Source organism: Nicotiana tabacum, chromosome 2 (assembly GCF_000715075.1).
Source record: "Nicotiana tabacum cultivar K326 chromosome 2, ASM71507v2, whole genome shotgun sequence".
NCBI classification, from domain to species: Eukaryota; Viridiplantae; Streptophyta; class Magnoliopsida; order Solanales; family Solanaceae; genus Nicotiana; species Nicotiana tabacum.
Window position 1 is genome coordinate 122,832,622 of NC_134081.1, and position 13,025 is coordinate 122,845,646.

At 33.6% G+C, this 13,025-nt stretch overlaps 2 protein-coding genes and 2 non-coding genes across 4 annotated transcripts; all 4 read left to right on the plus strand.

Annotated features, from left to right (window-relative positions):
• Positions 1 to 1,973: 1,973 nt before the first annotated feature.
• Positions 1,974 to 3,704, plus strand: LOC107759969 (large ribosomal subunit protein eL27x-like). Its single transcript, XM_016577984.2, has 2 exons — positions 1,974 to 2,450; positions 3,408 to 3,704. Exon 1 carries the CDS (start codon positions 2,022 to 2,024, stop codon positions 2,427 to 2,429), a length of 408 nt encoding a protein of 135 aa, XP_016433470.1. The 5' UTR covers positions 1,974 to 2,021; the 3' UTR covers positions 2,430 to 2,450; positions 3,408 to 3,704.
• Positions 3,083 to 3,219, plus strand: LOC142174198 (small nucleolar RNA snoR137). Its single transcript, XR_012703547.1, has one exon. It is a non-coding gene; the product is annotated as a small nucleolar RNA snoR137 (small nucleolar RNA).
• A 625-nt stretch (positions 3,705 to 4,329) lies between the features above and the next one.
• On the plus strand, positions 4,330 to 4,457 carry LOC142174200 (small nucleolar RNA snoR137). The gene has a single exon (XR_012703556.1). It is a non-coding gene; the product is annotated as a small nucleolar RNA snoR137 (small nucleolar RNA).
• A 4,899-nt stretch (positions 4,458 to 9,356) lies between these two features.
• LOC107759968 (scarecrow-like protein 23) lies at positions 9,357 to 11,230 on the plus strand. The gene has a single exon (XM_016577983.2). It carries the CDS (start codon positions 9,723 to 9,725, stop codon positions 11,031 to 11,033), a length of 1,311 nt encoding a protein of 436 aa, XP_016433469.1. The 5' UTR covers positions 9,357 to 9,722; the 3' UTR covers positions 11,034 to 11,230.
• Positions 11,231 to 13,025: the final 1,795 nt, after the last annotated feature.

Here is a 13,025-nt window from a genome sequence, read left to right on the forward strand (position 1 = left end):
ATTCAAAGCCTTAGTGTGTGTGTGTATATATCACATAACTCAAAATAACAAAGAATATCAATATATTAGTTAAAAACTAACCTAAATCAAATAAAAAGCGAAGTGAAGTTCGGGAAGGGTGAACTGGTACTGTTAGTTTTTTTTTTCTTGGACGAACTTGATGCCTCGAATTGGAAACAGTTCAGAGATTTGAAAAAATCAAAGAAAAAAAGAAGACAGAGAGAGTACTGGGAGAGAATCGTAGATGAAATTGTAAGAGATTGATAAGAAAATGAAGAGAGGTAAATATTTTAAAGAACTGAAAATTGAAAAGTACTCCTCCGTGAATAGAGGAGAGATAGTTTTAGACCAATGTGGAATGAAAAATATACAAAAGCAATTTTATGATAGAGTAAAATGTCAAGTTTACCCCTGGTCAACCAACTTCTCTTTTCTATATAATAGAAATATATATAGGATGAGTGAAAGAACAAAAGGGGTAAACTCTAGGATGAGTGAGCAATATCTATACAAACAAATATGCACCTGGGAATCCGAAAAATTGAATTTGCAAAAAATCCTCAAAAATAAAAATGATAGAAATCAGCGGGGATCCAAAATATTCAAAGCCTTAGTGTGTGTGTGTGTGTGTGTACTGTCCACATAACTCAAAATAATAAAGAATATCAATATATTAGTTAAAAACCTACCTAAATCAAATAAAAAACGGAGTGAAGTTCGGGAAGGGTGAGCTGGCATTGTTAGAACTTTTTTTTTGGACGAACCTGATGCCTCGAATTGGAAACTGTTCAGAGATTTGAAAAAGTCAAAGAAAAAAAAGAAGACAGAGAGAATATTGGGAGAGAATCATAGCTGAAATTGTAGGAGATTGATAAGAAAATAAAGAGAGGTAAATATTTTGAAGAACTGAAAATTGAAAAGTACTCCTCCGTGAATAGAAGAGAGATGGCTTTAGACCAATATGGAATGAAAAATATACTAAAGCAATTTTATGATAGAGTAAAATGTCAAGTTTACCCCTGGTCGACCAACTTCTCTTTTCTATATAATAGAAAAATATTCAATTTTTTAAAACTATTGAATATATAACCAGTTTTGACAAACTTAACCTTTTTGCGGCTACTTCTTCTTCTTCTTTTCCAGTCTTCTGGTCTAAAAATTGGGCTTTATTAAAGCCTAACTTAATGAACAACCGTCTGAAATTATAAAAGCATTGACTAAATTAAGATATACGAGTTTGAAATTGGGCTCGGCCAAATCCTAGCCTCAATGAAAAAAAAATTCCTAGCCTCAGGCTTTAAGTTTAAATTTGACCTTAATTTGAAAACTCTAGACTTGCAATTCGATTTTGAGCAACAAAAATAATAATACAGTAGAATCCCACAAGTGAGGTCTGGGAGGATAATGTGTAGGCAGACCTTAGCTCTACCCTAGGGAGGTAGAGAGACTGTTTCCGAAAAACCCTCGGCTCGAGATGAAGAATAGGAACGAGTAAATATCAACAACAAGGTCAGAAAAATAATACCAGCAATGTATGAACTTGAACAATAAAGTAAAAGAAAGCAATAGCAATAGCAAAAAAAAAAAAAAACAAGCGGTAACATGACATGGTACTAGAAAATCGAAGCGGAAGATAGTACTAAAAATAACCATACTGAGAGCACTCTAAGAATCGAAGACAAGGTACTAGTCGGCTAGCCCTAATAAACCTGGAACATATCAGAAAAATACACTTCTACCCTAATCATCAACCTCCTTATCCTCCTCAATTTTGAGCAACTAAACTTTAAATTTTTTATAAATTTTGATTATTCTTTAAATAGGGCTCTTAGGCCATTTGTGCACTTCGCCCGCTTAGATGTCCAACTATTATAAAACCCAAGTCCATTACGTAAACCCAAGGCCCAAAAGCCCATAAAACCTAGGGTCTCATTTGCTGGTTATCCTCTCCCATATATAAACAAACAAAAACCTAGCTAGGGTTTTTATCCATCGTTCACAGCTTTTACCAAATCGCAAAAATGGTGAAATTCCTAAAGCCAAACAAAGCCGTAGTAGTTCTACAGGGACGCTATGCCGGTAGAAAAGCTGTGATTGTTCGAGCCTTTGACGATGGGACACGTGACAGGCCATACGGTCACTGTTTGGTCGCCGGCGTATCTAAATACCCAAAGAAAGTGATTCGTAAGGATTCTGATAAAAAACAGGCGAAGAAATCACGGGTTAAGACTTTCATTAAGCTCGTTAATTATAACCACATTATGCCGACGCGATACACATTGGATGTTGATTTGAAGGAAGCTGTTACTGTTGATTGTCTTCAATCACGTGATAAGAAGGTGTCTGCTGCTAAAGAGGCGAAAGCTAAGTTTGAAGAGCGATTTAAGACTGGGAAAAATCGCTGGTTCTTTTCCAAGCTTAGATTTTGAGTTGATTTTGCTGTTTATTTGGTAATTTTCTGTTCTGATCATCCAGTATTTTGCTTTGATTCTGTTTTGTTTAAACGACATTTGATTTGAAATGATAGATCTGTGTTTTATCTTTAGTTATTGTTGTTCACAAGACTAATGTTTTCTATATATTGATATTCTGCTTCATAAGTATTTTGTGGATTAACATTTCTATTGTTTTGCTGGAAATGAACATCACCACTCTTAAAGGATTTAAGTTATATACATTGTAGTTTTTTTTTATACTATTCAGCGTATTATCATTACTTTAGACCAACAAGTTAAGATTTAACTTGGATACAATGTTTGTTGTAGGTCATTTACTCATTTAAGTTAAAGGTGTAAAGAAACAAACCTGAACTCGTTAATTAAATTGCTTTCTGAGGCGTTGCGTGCATTGGTCTATTAATATTCAATGGACGTGTCAAGGAAAGCATAGAATAATGTTAATTCCAACTGGTTCTTGTGATTTCAGTGAACTGATTACTTATCTAGTTGGCTTGATAGTTGGATTGCAACATGTGATAATTAGAAAGTGCATTTTCTAGCTGGGCTCAAAGAAATCAATTTTAAGTTCCTGAGAAGAGGTAACCTCTGTAGTTTGCTCGTATGTTTTTGTTTGTGTATATGTGGTTGCTTCATATGGTGAACTCACTCTTAAAATTGAAGTGAGTGGTGTTCAAGTTTCCGAAGCATAGATGAATTGTCAGTATTAAACAGCATGTTGTTTATTTCAATTGCATCTTGCTACCTGTCTCCTGCTACATTTGACATTGTCATTTCCAAGTTTTAGGATACTCTATAGTGGATCTTGTAAAGTGATGGTTTAGGTGCTTTCTTGTTCCTAATACTGAATTAACATGCTTTTTAAGTTATAGCAAGTGCACTTTACAGTATAGCTATTAGCACTGCATAGTTAAATTTGATGTTGTTAACACGGGATGATTTGTTAAACAGTAGTAATTTGTGCTGAGGCTGAAGGAAGCTGTTACTGTTGATATCCTTTAGTCACGTGACAACAAGATGTCTGCTGCTAAACAAGCTAAGGCTAAGTTTGAAGAGCGAGTCAAGACTGGCTAAAATTTATAAGCTTAGGTTTTGTGTTGTTTATTTGGTAATTTTCTATTCTGGTTATTAAGGATTTTGTTTTTTCTTGTCTTGATTAAAATGATTTGAAATGATAGATCTGGTTTTATCTTTAGTTATTATTCGCATTGCTAATGTTTTCTCTATATAGATATCTGTTGTTTGCAATTGGTTTGTGGATTAATATTGCAGATGCTTTGATGGAAATTAAAATGACCACTTGTTAACAATTTTTTTGGGGGTGGTCGGTGTGTGTTAAATGATTTAACTTGTATTCTTTAATAGCTGAATTTAACATCATCAAAGTATTTTTATTTGTTGTAGGTCAATTCAATCAACTTTGTAAAATAGTTGAACACAAGTAGTGTATAGAAGTTAAACTTGGCGTTGCTTGTGTTTTTCCATTAATATCCAATGGACGTGTCGAGGCAACCATAGAATAGTGTCAATCCAAACTGGTTCTCTATTGATTGAAGTGAACTGGTTTGTGCATGTCTAGTTTGCTCGATAGTTGGATTGCAACATGTAATTCCCAAATAGTGCATTTTCTATCTGTGCTTACAGAAATCAATTTTTAGTTCCTGAGAAGAAAACTGTCATGTTTGTATGTTTTTTGTTTGTGTATGTTGTGGTTGCTTCATATGGTTAACTTGTAACAGCCCAGTCCACTAATGATATTGTTTGCTTTTGGTATAGGCCTGCACGGCTTTAAAATGTGTCATTATGGTCTAAGCCATGTGTACCTATATATCCATTATTTCTTCCGTGTTTTGTCGATGTGGGATTTGCATAAGCTGTCACAGAACTCTCTTAAATTGAAGTGAGTAATGTTCAAGTTTCCGAAGCATAAAATGATTTGTCAGTGCTAAACATCTGGTATTTATTTCAATTGCACCTTGCTACCTGTCTCCTGCCAAATTCAAATTTGAGTTCAACTTACTGTACAGTTAATAACACCGGTTAGTTAAATTCGATCTTATTAATAACGCAGTATGATATGTATAGCAGCATTAAATTTATAGGCTAAATGATCGAGTTTGTGCTCTTGCCTTTATTTAGCTATCTAGATGTAATTTTACTGTTTAAGCGACTTGTACGTGTGTTTTTACTAATTATAAAAAGGAATTTAAGATGTGTAGATCCCAAGATGTGTGTTTTTTACTGTCTAGCAAACTTGTCTGGCACAAAGCACAAGTGTTGAAACCCAGCCAACACCCATTGGTTAATTAATCTAACAGTCCGTTTGGACATTTAAAAAAAATCACTTTTTTTCTGAAAAATCAGTGTTTGACCATAAAATTTTTAAATTTTACTTAGTTTAATTTTGGAATTTTTCGAAAATTTAAAAAAAATTAAAAAAGCTATTTTTTAAAATTCACTCACAAAATTTCAAAACAATCCAAAATTATATTCAATGTTCAAATACAAATTCTAATTTTCAAATACCATTTTTCTTTTAAAAAAAATTCATTTTTTTTGGAATTTTACGTTTCTTATGTCCAAACATACACTAAATAATTACTCGACACTTGAGCTAAAAATAACCAACAGAAATATATTATATGTATATTTTTGTATAATTAAGTATTAATATACAAACTAAAAAACATAAACAATGTATTCGGCCAAAATAGTGAGAGGCGTCCTAAACCCCCTAATTTCGTGCCCCAAAAGAAATATACAAACAAATACATAAAACTCTTTGTATGGACTATAGCTTTTTGGTCCACATTTCCTTTAATTCAACCAACCACGTGAATCTAATGCAAAAGCAGTCCTCTGTACATATTTTGCTAGTGCATCTTATCTCATTTACATATACATTGTTTCGGTTTTTTATTTAATAAACTGATATAGATAGAGAAAGTTTGTTTCATCCCCTTCTTTTATGGGATTCAGATATCACTGTAAACTGTTACTCTATAGGGGTGAGAGTACGACTACCAATATACAACTACAACAACAACTCAGTATACAGAGGCGGACCTACGTTGTGAGTTGAGGGGTCACAGGATCCCGTTAACCTCGACAAAAATACTGTATATATATATTATATATATCTGTCTATATATATGGGACCCCTTAAATATTTAAGATGTGCCCCCAAACACAAAAAAGGCGGATGGAGAAGTGATATAGATAGAGAAAGTTTGTTTCATCCCCTTCTTTTATGGGATTCAGATATCACTGTAAACTGTTACTCTATAGGGGTGAGAGTACGACTACCAATATACAACTAATAACAACTCAGTATTAGTATAATTATACTAGTGGGGTTTGGGGAAGGTAGTGTGTACGCAGACCTTATCCCTACCCAAGACTCCCTCATTCCAAGAACTCCCCACCTTGCTCTTGGGGTGACTCGAACTCACAACCTCTTGGTTGGAAATGGAGGGTGCTCACCACTACAGCAATTCACTCTTGTCACTACGACTACCAATATCCTCCCTAAAATTATGGAATATGTTGAACGTTATTACATGCCCGGTGTCGAGTACCATTTTTTTGGTTATTACTCAAATTGGACCCGACTAAATCTGGATTCGCGCCGGAAAGTCCCACATTGAGGGATAAAACGCTCTTTAACAAAGGCGATTCCATACCTAGGGATTCGAACACGAGAACTCTGGTTAAGGATGAAAGAGTACTTACCACTCCACCATACCCTTGTTGGTCGATGTACCGTTTTGCTATGTATATAGGCACTGCAGCATTGCACATGCAGACATGCTAAACAAATTTGTACTATTTCTTACCTATAGTTATATTTGAATGAAAAAGAGAGAACAAAATAAGTATAGCGCAGGTGCCCCCGTGTGCTATACCTATTTTTGATCTCCTTTTTTTTTTTTTTTTTTTTAAGTTTATTATATTATTTTGGTTGCTCGTGATAAATTGTGCGTTACTTTGGTTCCAGACAACTTAACTTATAGCATGTTTCGTCAAGCTGGAAAAATTAGCTTATTTTAAGTACTTTTTTCAAAAGTGTTTTTTAAAAAAAGACTTGGAAAAAAACAATTTGTGTTTGACTAATCAATTTGAAAAACACTTTTGAACAATAATTTGTGTTTGGTCAAGTTTTTCAAAAAGTGCTTTTATGTGTCAAATTACAAATAAGGATATGAAGTGATTTGCTTAATAGTTAATATTATATAAGTAGATAAATAATTATAAATTTTTATTTTTAAAGATAATAGTTAAGTTTTTTTATTTTATTTAAGTAAAATATAAAAATAAAATTGAAAAGTACTTTATTCTTTTAAGATAATTTAAATATATCAAAAGTTATCCAATAAATATGAAAGTTCATCCCAAAAGTCATTTTATATTATTTAATAGTTTACACTAAGTAAGGTTATCTTGGTATATATAATATTTTGCAAAGGGTATTTTTGGTAAGAAGAAAAGTCAAAACTGATTCTGGAGAGAAGCTATTTTTTTCTATTTTTTCAAAACTGTTTCTGCTTCTAGCCAAAAGTACTTTTTTTTTATAAAAAAAAAGCTTGGCCAAACATCTCAAATTGAGAAAAAAAAATACTCTTTTTTTGAAAAAAAAAACATTTTTAGCATGAGAAGGTTGGCCAAACAGACTAATAGTATGGTATAGTTTTCAAGCTTCCTGTGTTAAATTGAACACTCGTGCTGCTATGTAGATAGAGTGCTGAGTGCTCTATCTTTTGTGCTCTGACAACGTAAAACGTATTTACATTGTATGGCCAAAATGACCTAATAAGTTGTTTATAATAAGTCTAACTTGATGATCACTAAAAAGATAAAGTAAACAACTTGGTGTAATATATAAAAATATATATAAAAAATTAACCTATAGATTAGCTTCATCTGGAGCACCTAGACAGGAGAGTCTCCTCTATATAGTTACTTGCTAATTCAATTTCCTAGAATTTCCTAAAGTAGGTTTAGGAGCAACATTTTATTCCTAAAGTAGGTTTAGGAGCAACATTTTATGCTCCCTCCTACTTGGTAGTATAATTTTCTAAATAATAACCACCTAATATTAAAGTTAATAAAGTTGGAACTGGGCTATTTCCTCAAAAGATTCTGTTAGATTTAGGTCCAGTTTGAATAGTAAAAGATTTGATCCTCGTGTATTTTACATTTGTTAGTTTATTCTTGTGAAAATAGCACAGACTAGCCAGTTTTCGGACTGATAATTTAAAAATAGCTAGTATTTGTAAAGTCATTAAAAAATAGCCACTATTTTGCTGCAACACGGACCGGTCCAGTATAATATACTGAAAATTGGTGCACATGTGTATGAGCTTTTCGCATATTATGCTGGAACTCCAACACGCGGAAAGTTCCAGCATAATATATTGGAGATTGGAGCACCTGTGTATGAACTTCCAGCATATTATGCTGGATCGGTATATTATACTGGAACTCCAGTATATTATGCTAGAATATTTTTCGCATTTTGAACAGTGTTTTCGTTCAGATTTATCTTTACATGAAAAGTGGCTAAATTTTGATTACTTTTGAAACTGTGACTATTTTTCAATTACCACTTACAAATCTGGCTATTTTTGAATTTCTCACTTTATACTTTGCACCTGCACGAGAAAAAAAAATTGTATAAAGGATAATTGGTGTTTCACTCTCGTACAATCAGTGCCGCCTCTTAGATGCTCTCAAAACCGAATACTTTCAGAAGACTTATAAATTTAATAGTTTCATAGGTTGGCATTGCTATTTTTTTGTGGCAGTATAATATCACCAAAGCCAACAATTACTATAATGTTTTCAGATTCGGATTTTAATTCATGTAAAACAAAACATTTTTAATGGTTAATAGAGTAAAAGAATAATTTTTCTTGTTTAAACCGAAAATCCAAGCAAATAAAAGAGAGAAATCAATGTTCTGTGTTCTTAGCAGCTAAGTAAAAATTGTTGAATTATTAAATCGTGTCATGAAAATCATTTAGAGAGAATCTTAAAAAATGAAATAAAGAAAAACTAAATGAGATCGCACTTAGATTGATAAAAATAAAAAATAAAAATCGAATTGCTAAATGCTAGTCAAACAAGCAAACAAACTAGCCAGCAACTATGATAATGATATGATCATAACATCAACCTAATAAGTTAGCAGAAAAATAAAGGTAATAATAGGCAACGATGTATACAAAAGATTCCCAATCTTTACTTTCTCTCTTAGTAAAATAACAGACTGGGAGGGAGAAATAACTACAGTATAATTTAAGTTTTTAGTCATTCCCTGCCTTTCGATATATTTTGGATTTAACTCAAAAAAGTTAAATTTATTCTAAAATTAATTAAATTAACCATAAAGTCAATTTAGAACACCCAATATTATTCTCCAACCAAAAGTACTCCATGTTTTTCCTCTTGGAACATATAAGAATATTATATGGTAATATTAATAATCAAACAGAGAGAATATTGTACTCCAACCAAACTAAAAGGCAGTTCGGTGCATTAAACTCTCGTTATGCGTAGAATTTGAGGTAGGGCCGGATTACAACGGTATATTATACGCAGTCTTATCCTATATTTCTGAAATAGAGTTGTCTCCACAGCATGAACTCGTGATCTCATGGTCACAAGGTAGCAAGACAGTAACTTTACCAATTACACCAAGACCTAAAAAGGACACTTCGAAAATTTGGAATAGGGCCGAATTATAACGATCTATTATATGCAGTCTTACCATATAGCTGTTTTACACATCTTTACTAGCTACCTTAATCTTCTGGTCACAGTAAAATAATAACTTTACCGATAACGTCAAGAATTTAGCTATTTTTACATCTTTACTAGCTACCTTAATCTTCTGTCACAGCAAAACAACAACTTTACCGATTACCTAAAGAATTTAGTCAGAACATCCAACCAAACTATGTTTTCTTTTTCCTCGTGGAGTAGAGGATAATGCTACTACTAGTATAATGGTATAGTATTTTCACGTTAGAGGAAAGATTCAAACACTAAAAAACAAAAACCTCACTTCAATGTGCCTTTCAAACATCGATAATTCCAAAAAGTCATCTCCCTTTTCACATATCTCCCCCACCTCCATTACTACGCCCTTTCCTTCCTCACCACTCATTTTTTTCTACTGCAAATTCTTACATTCTTGCCATGTTCTTTTTCTGACAACAAACTCCATAGCTAGCTCCTTCAATTCTCTTTCTCAGTTTAGTGATCATGCTCCAGAGTCTACAATTCTCTGTATCTGCATCTGCTTCTGCTTCTAATTCATCTTCTTCCATGTCTTCTAAGCGCTCCATTGTTGATTTTACACCTGTTCCCTCCGATGAAGATCCTCTTCATCTTACTAAACGACCTCGCAACAACGAAGAAGAGCAATTCGAAGAAGGCGAAGACCAACTCCCTGTCGATACTGACTCAGTTGGTCTTCGCCTTCTCGGATTACTCCTCCAGTGCGCCGAGTGCGTCGCCATGGAGAATCTCGACGATGCAGGTAATTTATTACCTGAAATCGCCGAGCTTTCGTCCCCGTTCGGCTCTTCAGCCGAACGAGTCGCTGCTTACTTCGCCGAAGCTCTTTCGGCGAGAATCATCAGCTCACATCTCCGTTTTTACTCTCCGCTCAACCTCAAAACCCTAACCCTAACACACTCCCAAAAGCTCTTCACCGCTCTTCAATCGTATAATACGATAAGTCCTCTCATCAAATTCTCTCACTACACTGCGAATCAAGCTATATACCAAGCGTTGGAGGGTGAAGATCACGTCCACGTCATCGATCTCGATATCATGCAAGGACTTCAATGGCCAGGATTGTTCCAAATTCTCTCCTCTCGATCGAGGAAACTCCGGTCCGTTAAGATCACCGGCGTCGGATCCTCTATGGAGTTGCTGGAATCCACCGGCCGGAGACTCACCGAGTTCGCTAACTCGTTCGGCTTGCCGTTCGAGTTTAAACCGCTAGAGGGCAAAATTGGAAATATAACAGACCTGAGTCAACTCGGAGTGAAAATGGGCGAGACTATAATAGTCAATTGGATGCACCATTGCCTTTACGATATAACGGGGAGCGATTTAGGAACGTTCAGATTACTAACTTTGTTACAACCCAAATTAATCACGATAATTGAACCGGACCTAAGTCACGGGGGAAGTTTTTTGGGCCGATTCGTTGAGGCATTGCATTATTATTCGGCTTTGTTTGATGCGTTAGGGGATGGATTGAGTGTGGAGAGTGTAGAAAGGCATACAGTGGAGCAGCAATTGTTTGGTTGTGAGATTAGGAATATTGTAGCTGTAGGTGGGCCCAAGAGGACAGGGGAAGTACCAGTAGAGAGGTGGGGTGATGAGTTGAAACGGATCGGGTTTTTACCCGTTTCACTATCGGGTACTCCAGCTGCTCAAGCTAGTTTGTTGTTAGGGATGTTTCCAAAAGGGTATACTTTGGTTGAAGAAAATGGGTGTTTGAAATTGGGATGGAAAGATTTGTCTTTGTTGACTGCTTCTGCATGGCAACCGTGTGATTAAGATGCTTTTTTGAGGTTCAATTTGAACCGTTGGATCATGTGCTAATGTCATTGTGCTATAGAATTTTGGACATCCTAATAAGTGAATTGCTCTTGTTCACTTTGGTCCTAATTCTGAGAAGACCATACTTGTATTTGTCATTCTTGAAAATTATTCTTTTAAGAAATAATTGCAATAGATCTGAGAATTTTTTTGTCCTTTCTTTTGTTTTTACCCGACTCTCCTTTTCCATTACGGATCGTTTGGTAGCTGATTACAGGTAAGTTATTCATATGTTAGGATTAACATAACTAATATTATGATTTGCTTTTTTCATTGGGGGTATAAGTAATACATGAAAAAGTTATACAATAAATCTATGTAGTATTATTTATGTAAGGTAAAATGTGAAATAGTTAATATATGTATTAGTAATAGGGTCAAAACGGGTTGACTCAATAATTGAGCGGGTCAAATGGCCCGCCTAAGAGTCACTTGGGCTAAGATGAGTTGGATCAAGATGAGCTAAAATTTGGATCATAACACAACCCCAACTATTTGACCCGCCCAAAAGTTACTTAAACTAAGATGGGTTGGGTTAAGATGAGCTAAAATTTGGATCATAACCCAACTCGCCCTACTCTTATCAAGCTTTACTTAATATGTGTTATTTTTTTTATGAATTGTATAATTATTAGATAAGATTTTTTTCTTTTGTTATGGTCATATATAATATATCAAACAAAAAAAATTATTTCTAAAATATTTTGGTAAAGTTACTCATGGATCAATTTGAGCTAACAATTAGCCAAACTTTAAAGGGATTTTTACCTAACTATACTATATTAAAAACCTATTTACCTATGTTCTCTATGTTTTACAGTTTTTAATAAGTATCTAGGTTTTTCTTACAACTTGTATGCATTGCTTCTTAAAAGGCTCCTACCTCATTATTAGTACATTCAATTAAGGGATTCAATTACATCAATTCCTTTTTTTTTCTCCCTTCTCCCCTTCTCTCTCCTTTAAAAAAAATAAATCAAAATCCCTTAATTTACGTCCGGAATCTCAATCTTCTCTCTTCACCATTGCCGACAACTTTATATTATTAAAAAATATTCAAAAATTGTATGATAATTGTATCATAATTGTAGTTGAATTGTATCGGATACATCAATACCTAAAACATAAATGCATCATACTTGTATCTAACTTGTATCTAGTACATTAATACACAAAATAATACCTGATACTATACTAATAAATTAATATACAATTATCATATTTGTGATATAAATTGTGAAATTCGTCACGAATTCACAACTGCTCGTAACAATATACAATGAATATACAATTATCATACATTTGTAATATAATTCCTGCAACAATTATGATACATATACAATTATAATACAATCGCGATACATTTTCTGAAAAATTGTGATACAATTATGATCTTCATCTTCCTCAAGTTTCAATCACAATTCTAAACTAAAAATTTAATATAATAGTATTATAATTGTATTAGTATTGTGTCCACAACTTGATTGTAGAACAAATTTTCGAATTTCTTCTGTATTATATAAATAAGAAAGAGATGTTGGATGATTGAAAGAGAGAAATCAAATATCAAAAGTTTTGGAAGAGGAAAGAATCTGCAATTTTGGGGGGATAACAGTGGATGATTGGAAGAGAATCGGATATCAAAAGCTTTGGAAGAGGAGTGAGTAAGCGAGATTTTTGGGTTAAAAAGATTTTGGGTATTAGTGGATAAGGGAGAATTTTTAGCGGTGGGTAAGTATAAATTTGGGTAATTGTTAAAGAAAGAGTGAAGATGTTTTTGTAATCCTTTGAAAAAGGAAGAGAATCTTAAATGTAGGGGGATTATGTGTAACTGATAAGCTATATTTAAGGTATGTTACACTTCCTCTTTTTTATGATTTTGTATAAAACTAGTAAATATAGGAATATAAAGTAATTAATAAGGAACCTAAATAAAGGTAGTAAATAGGT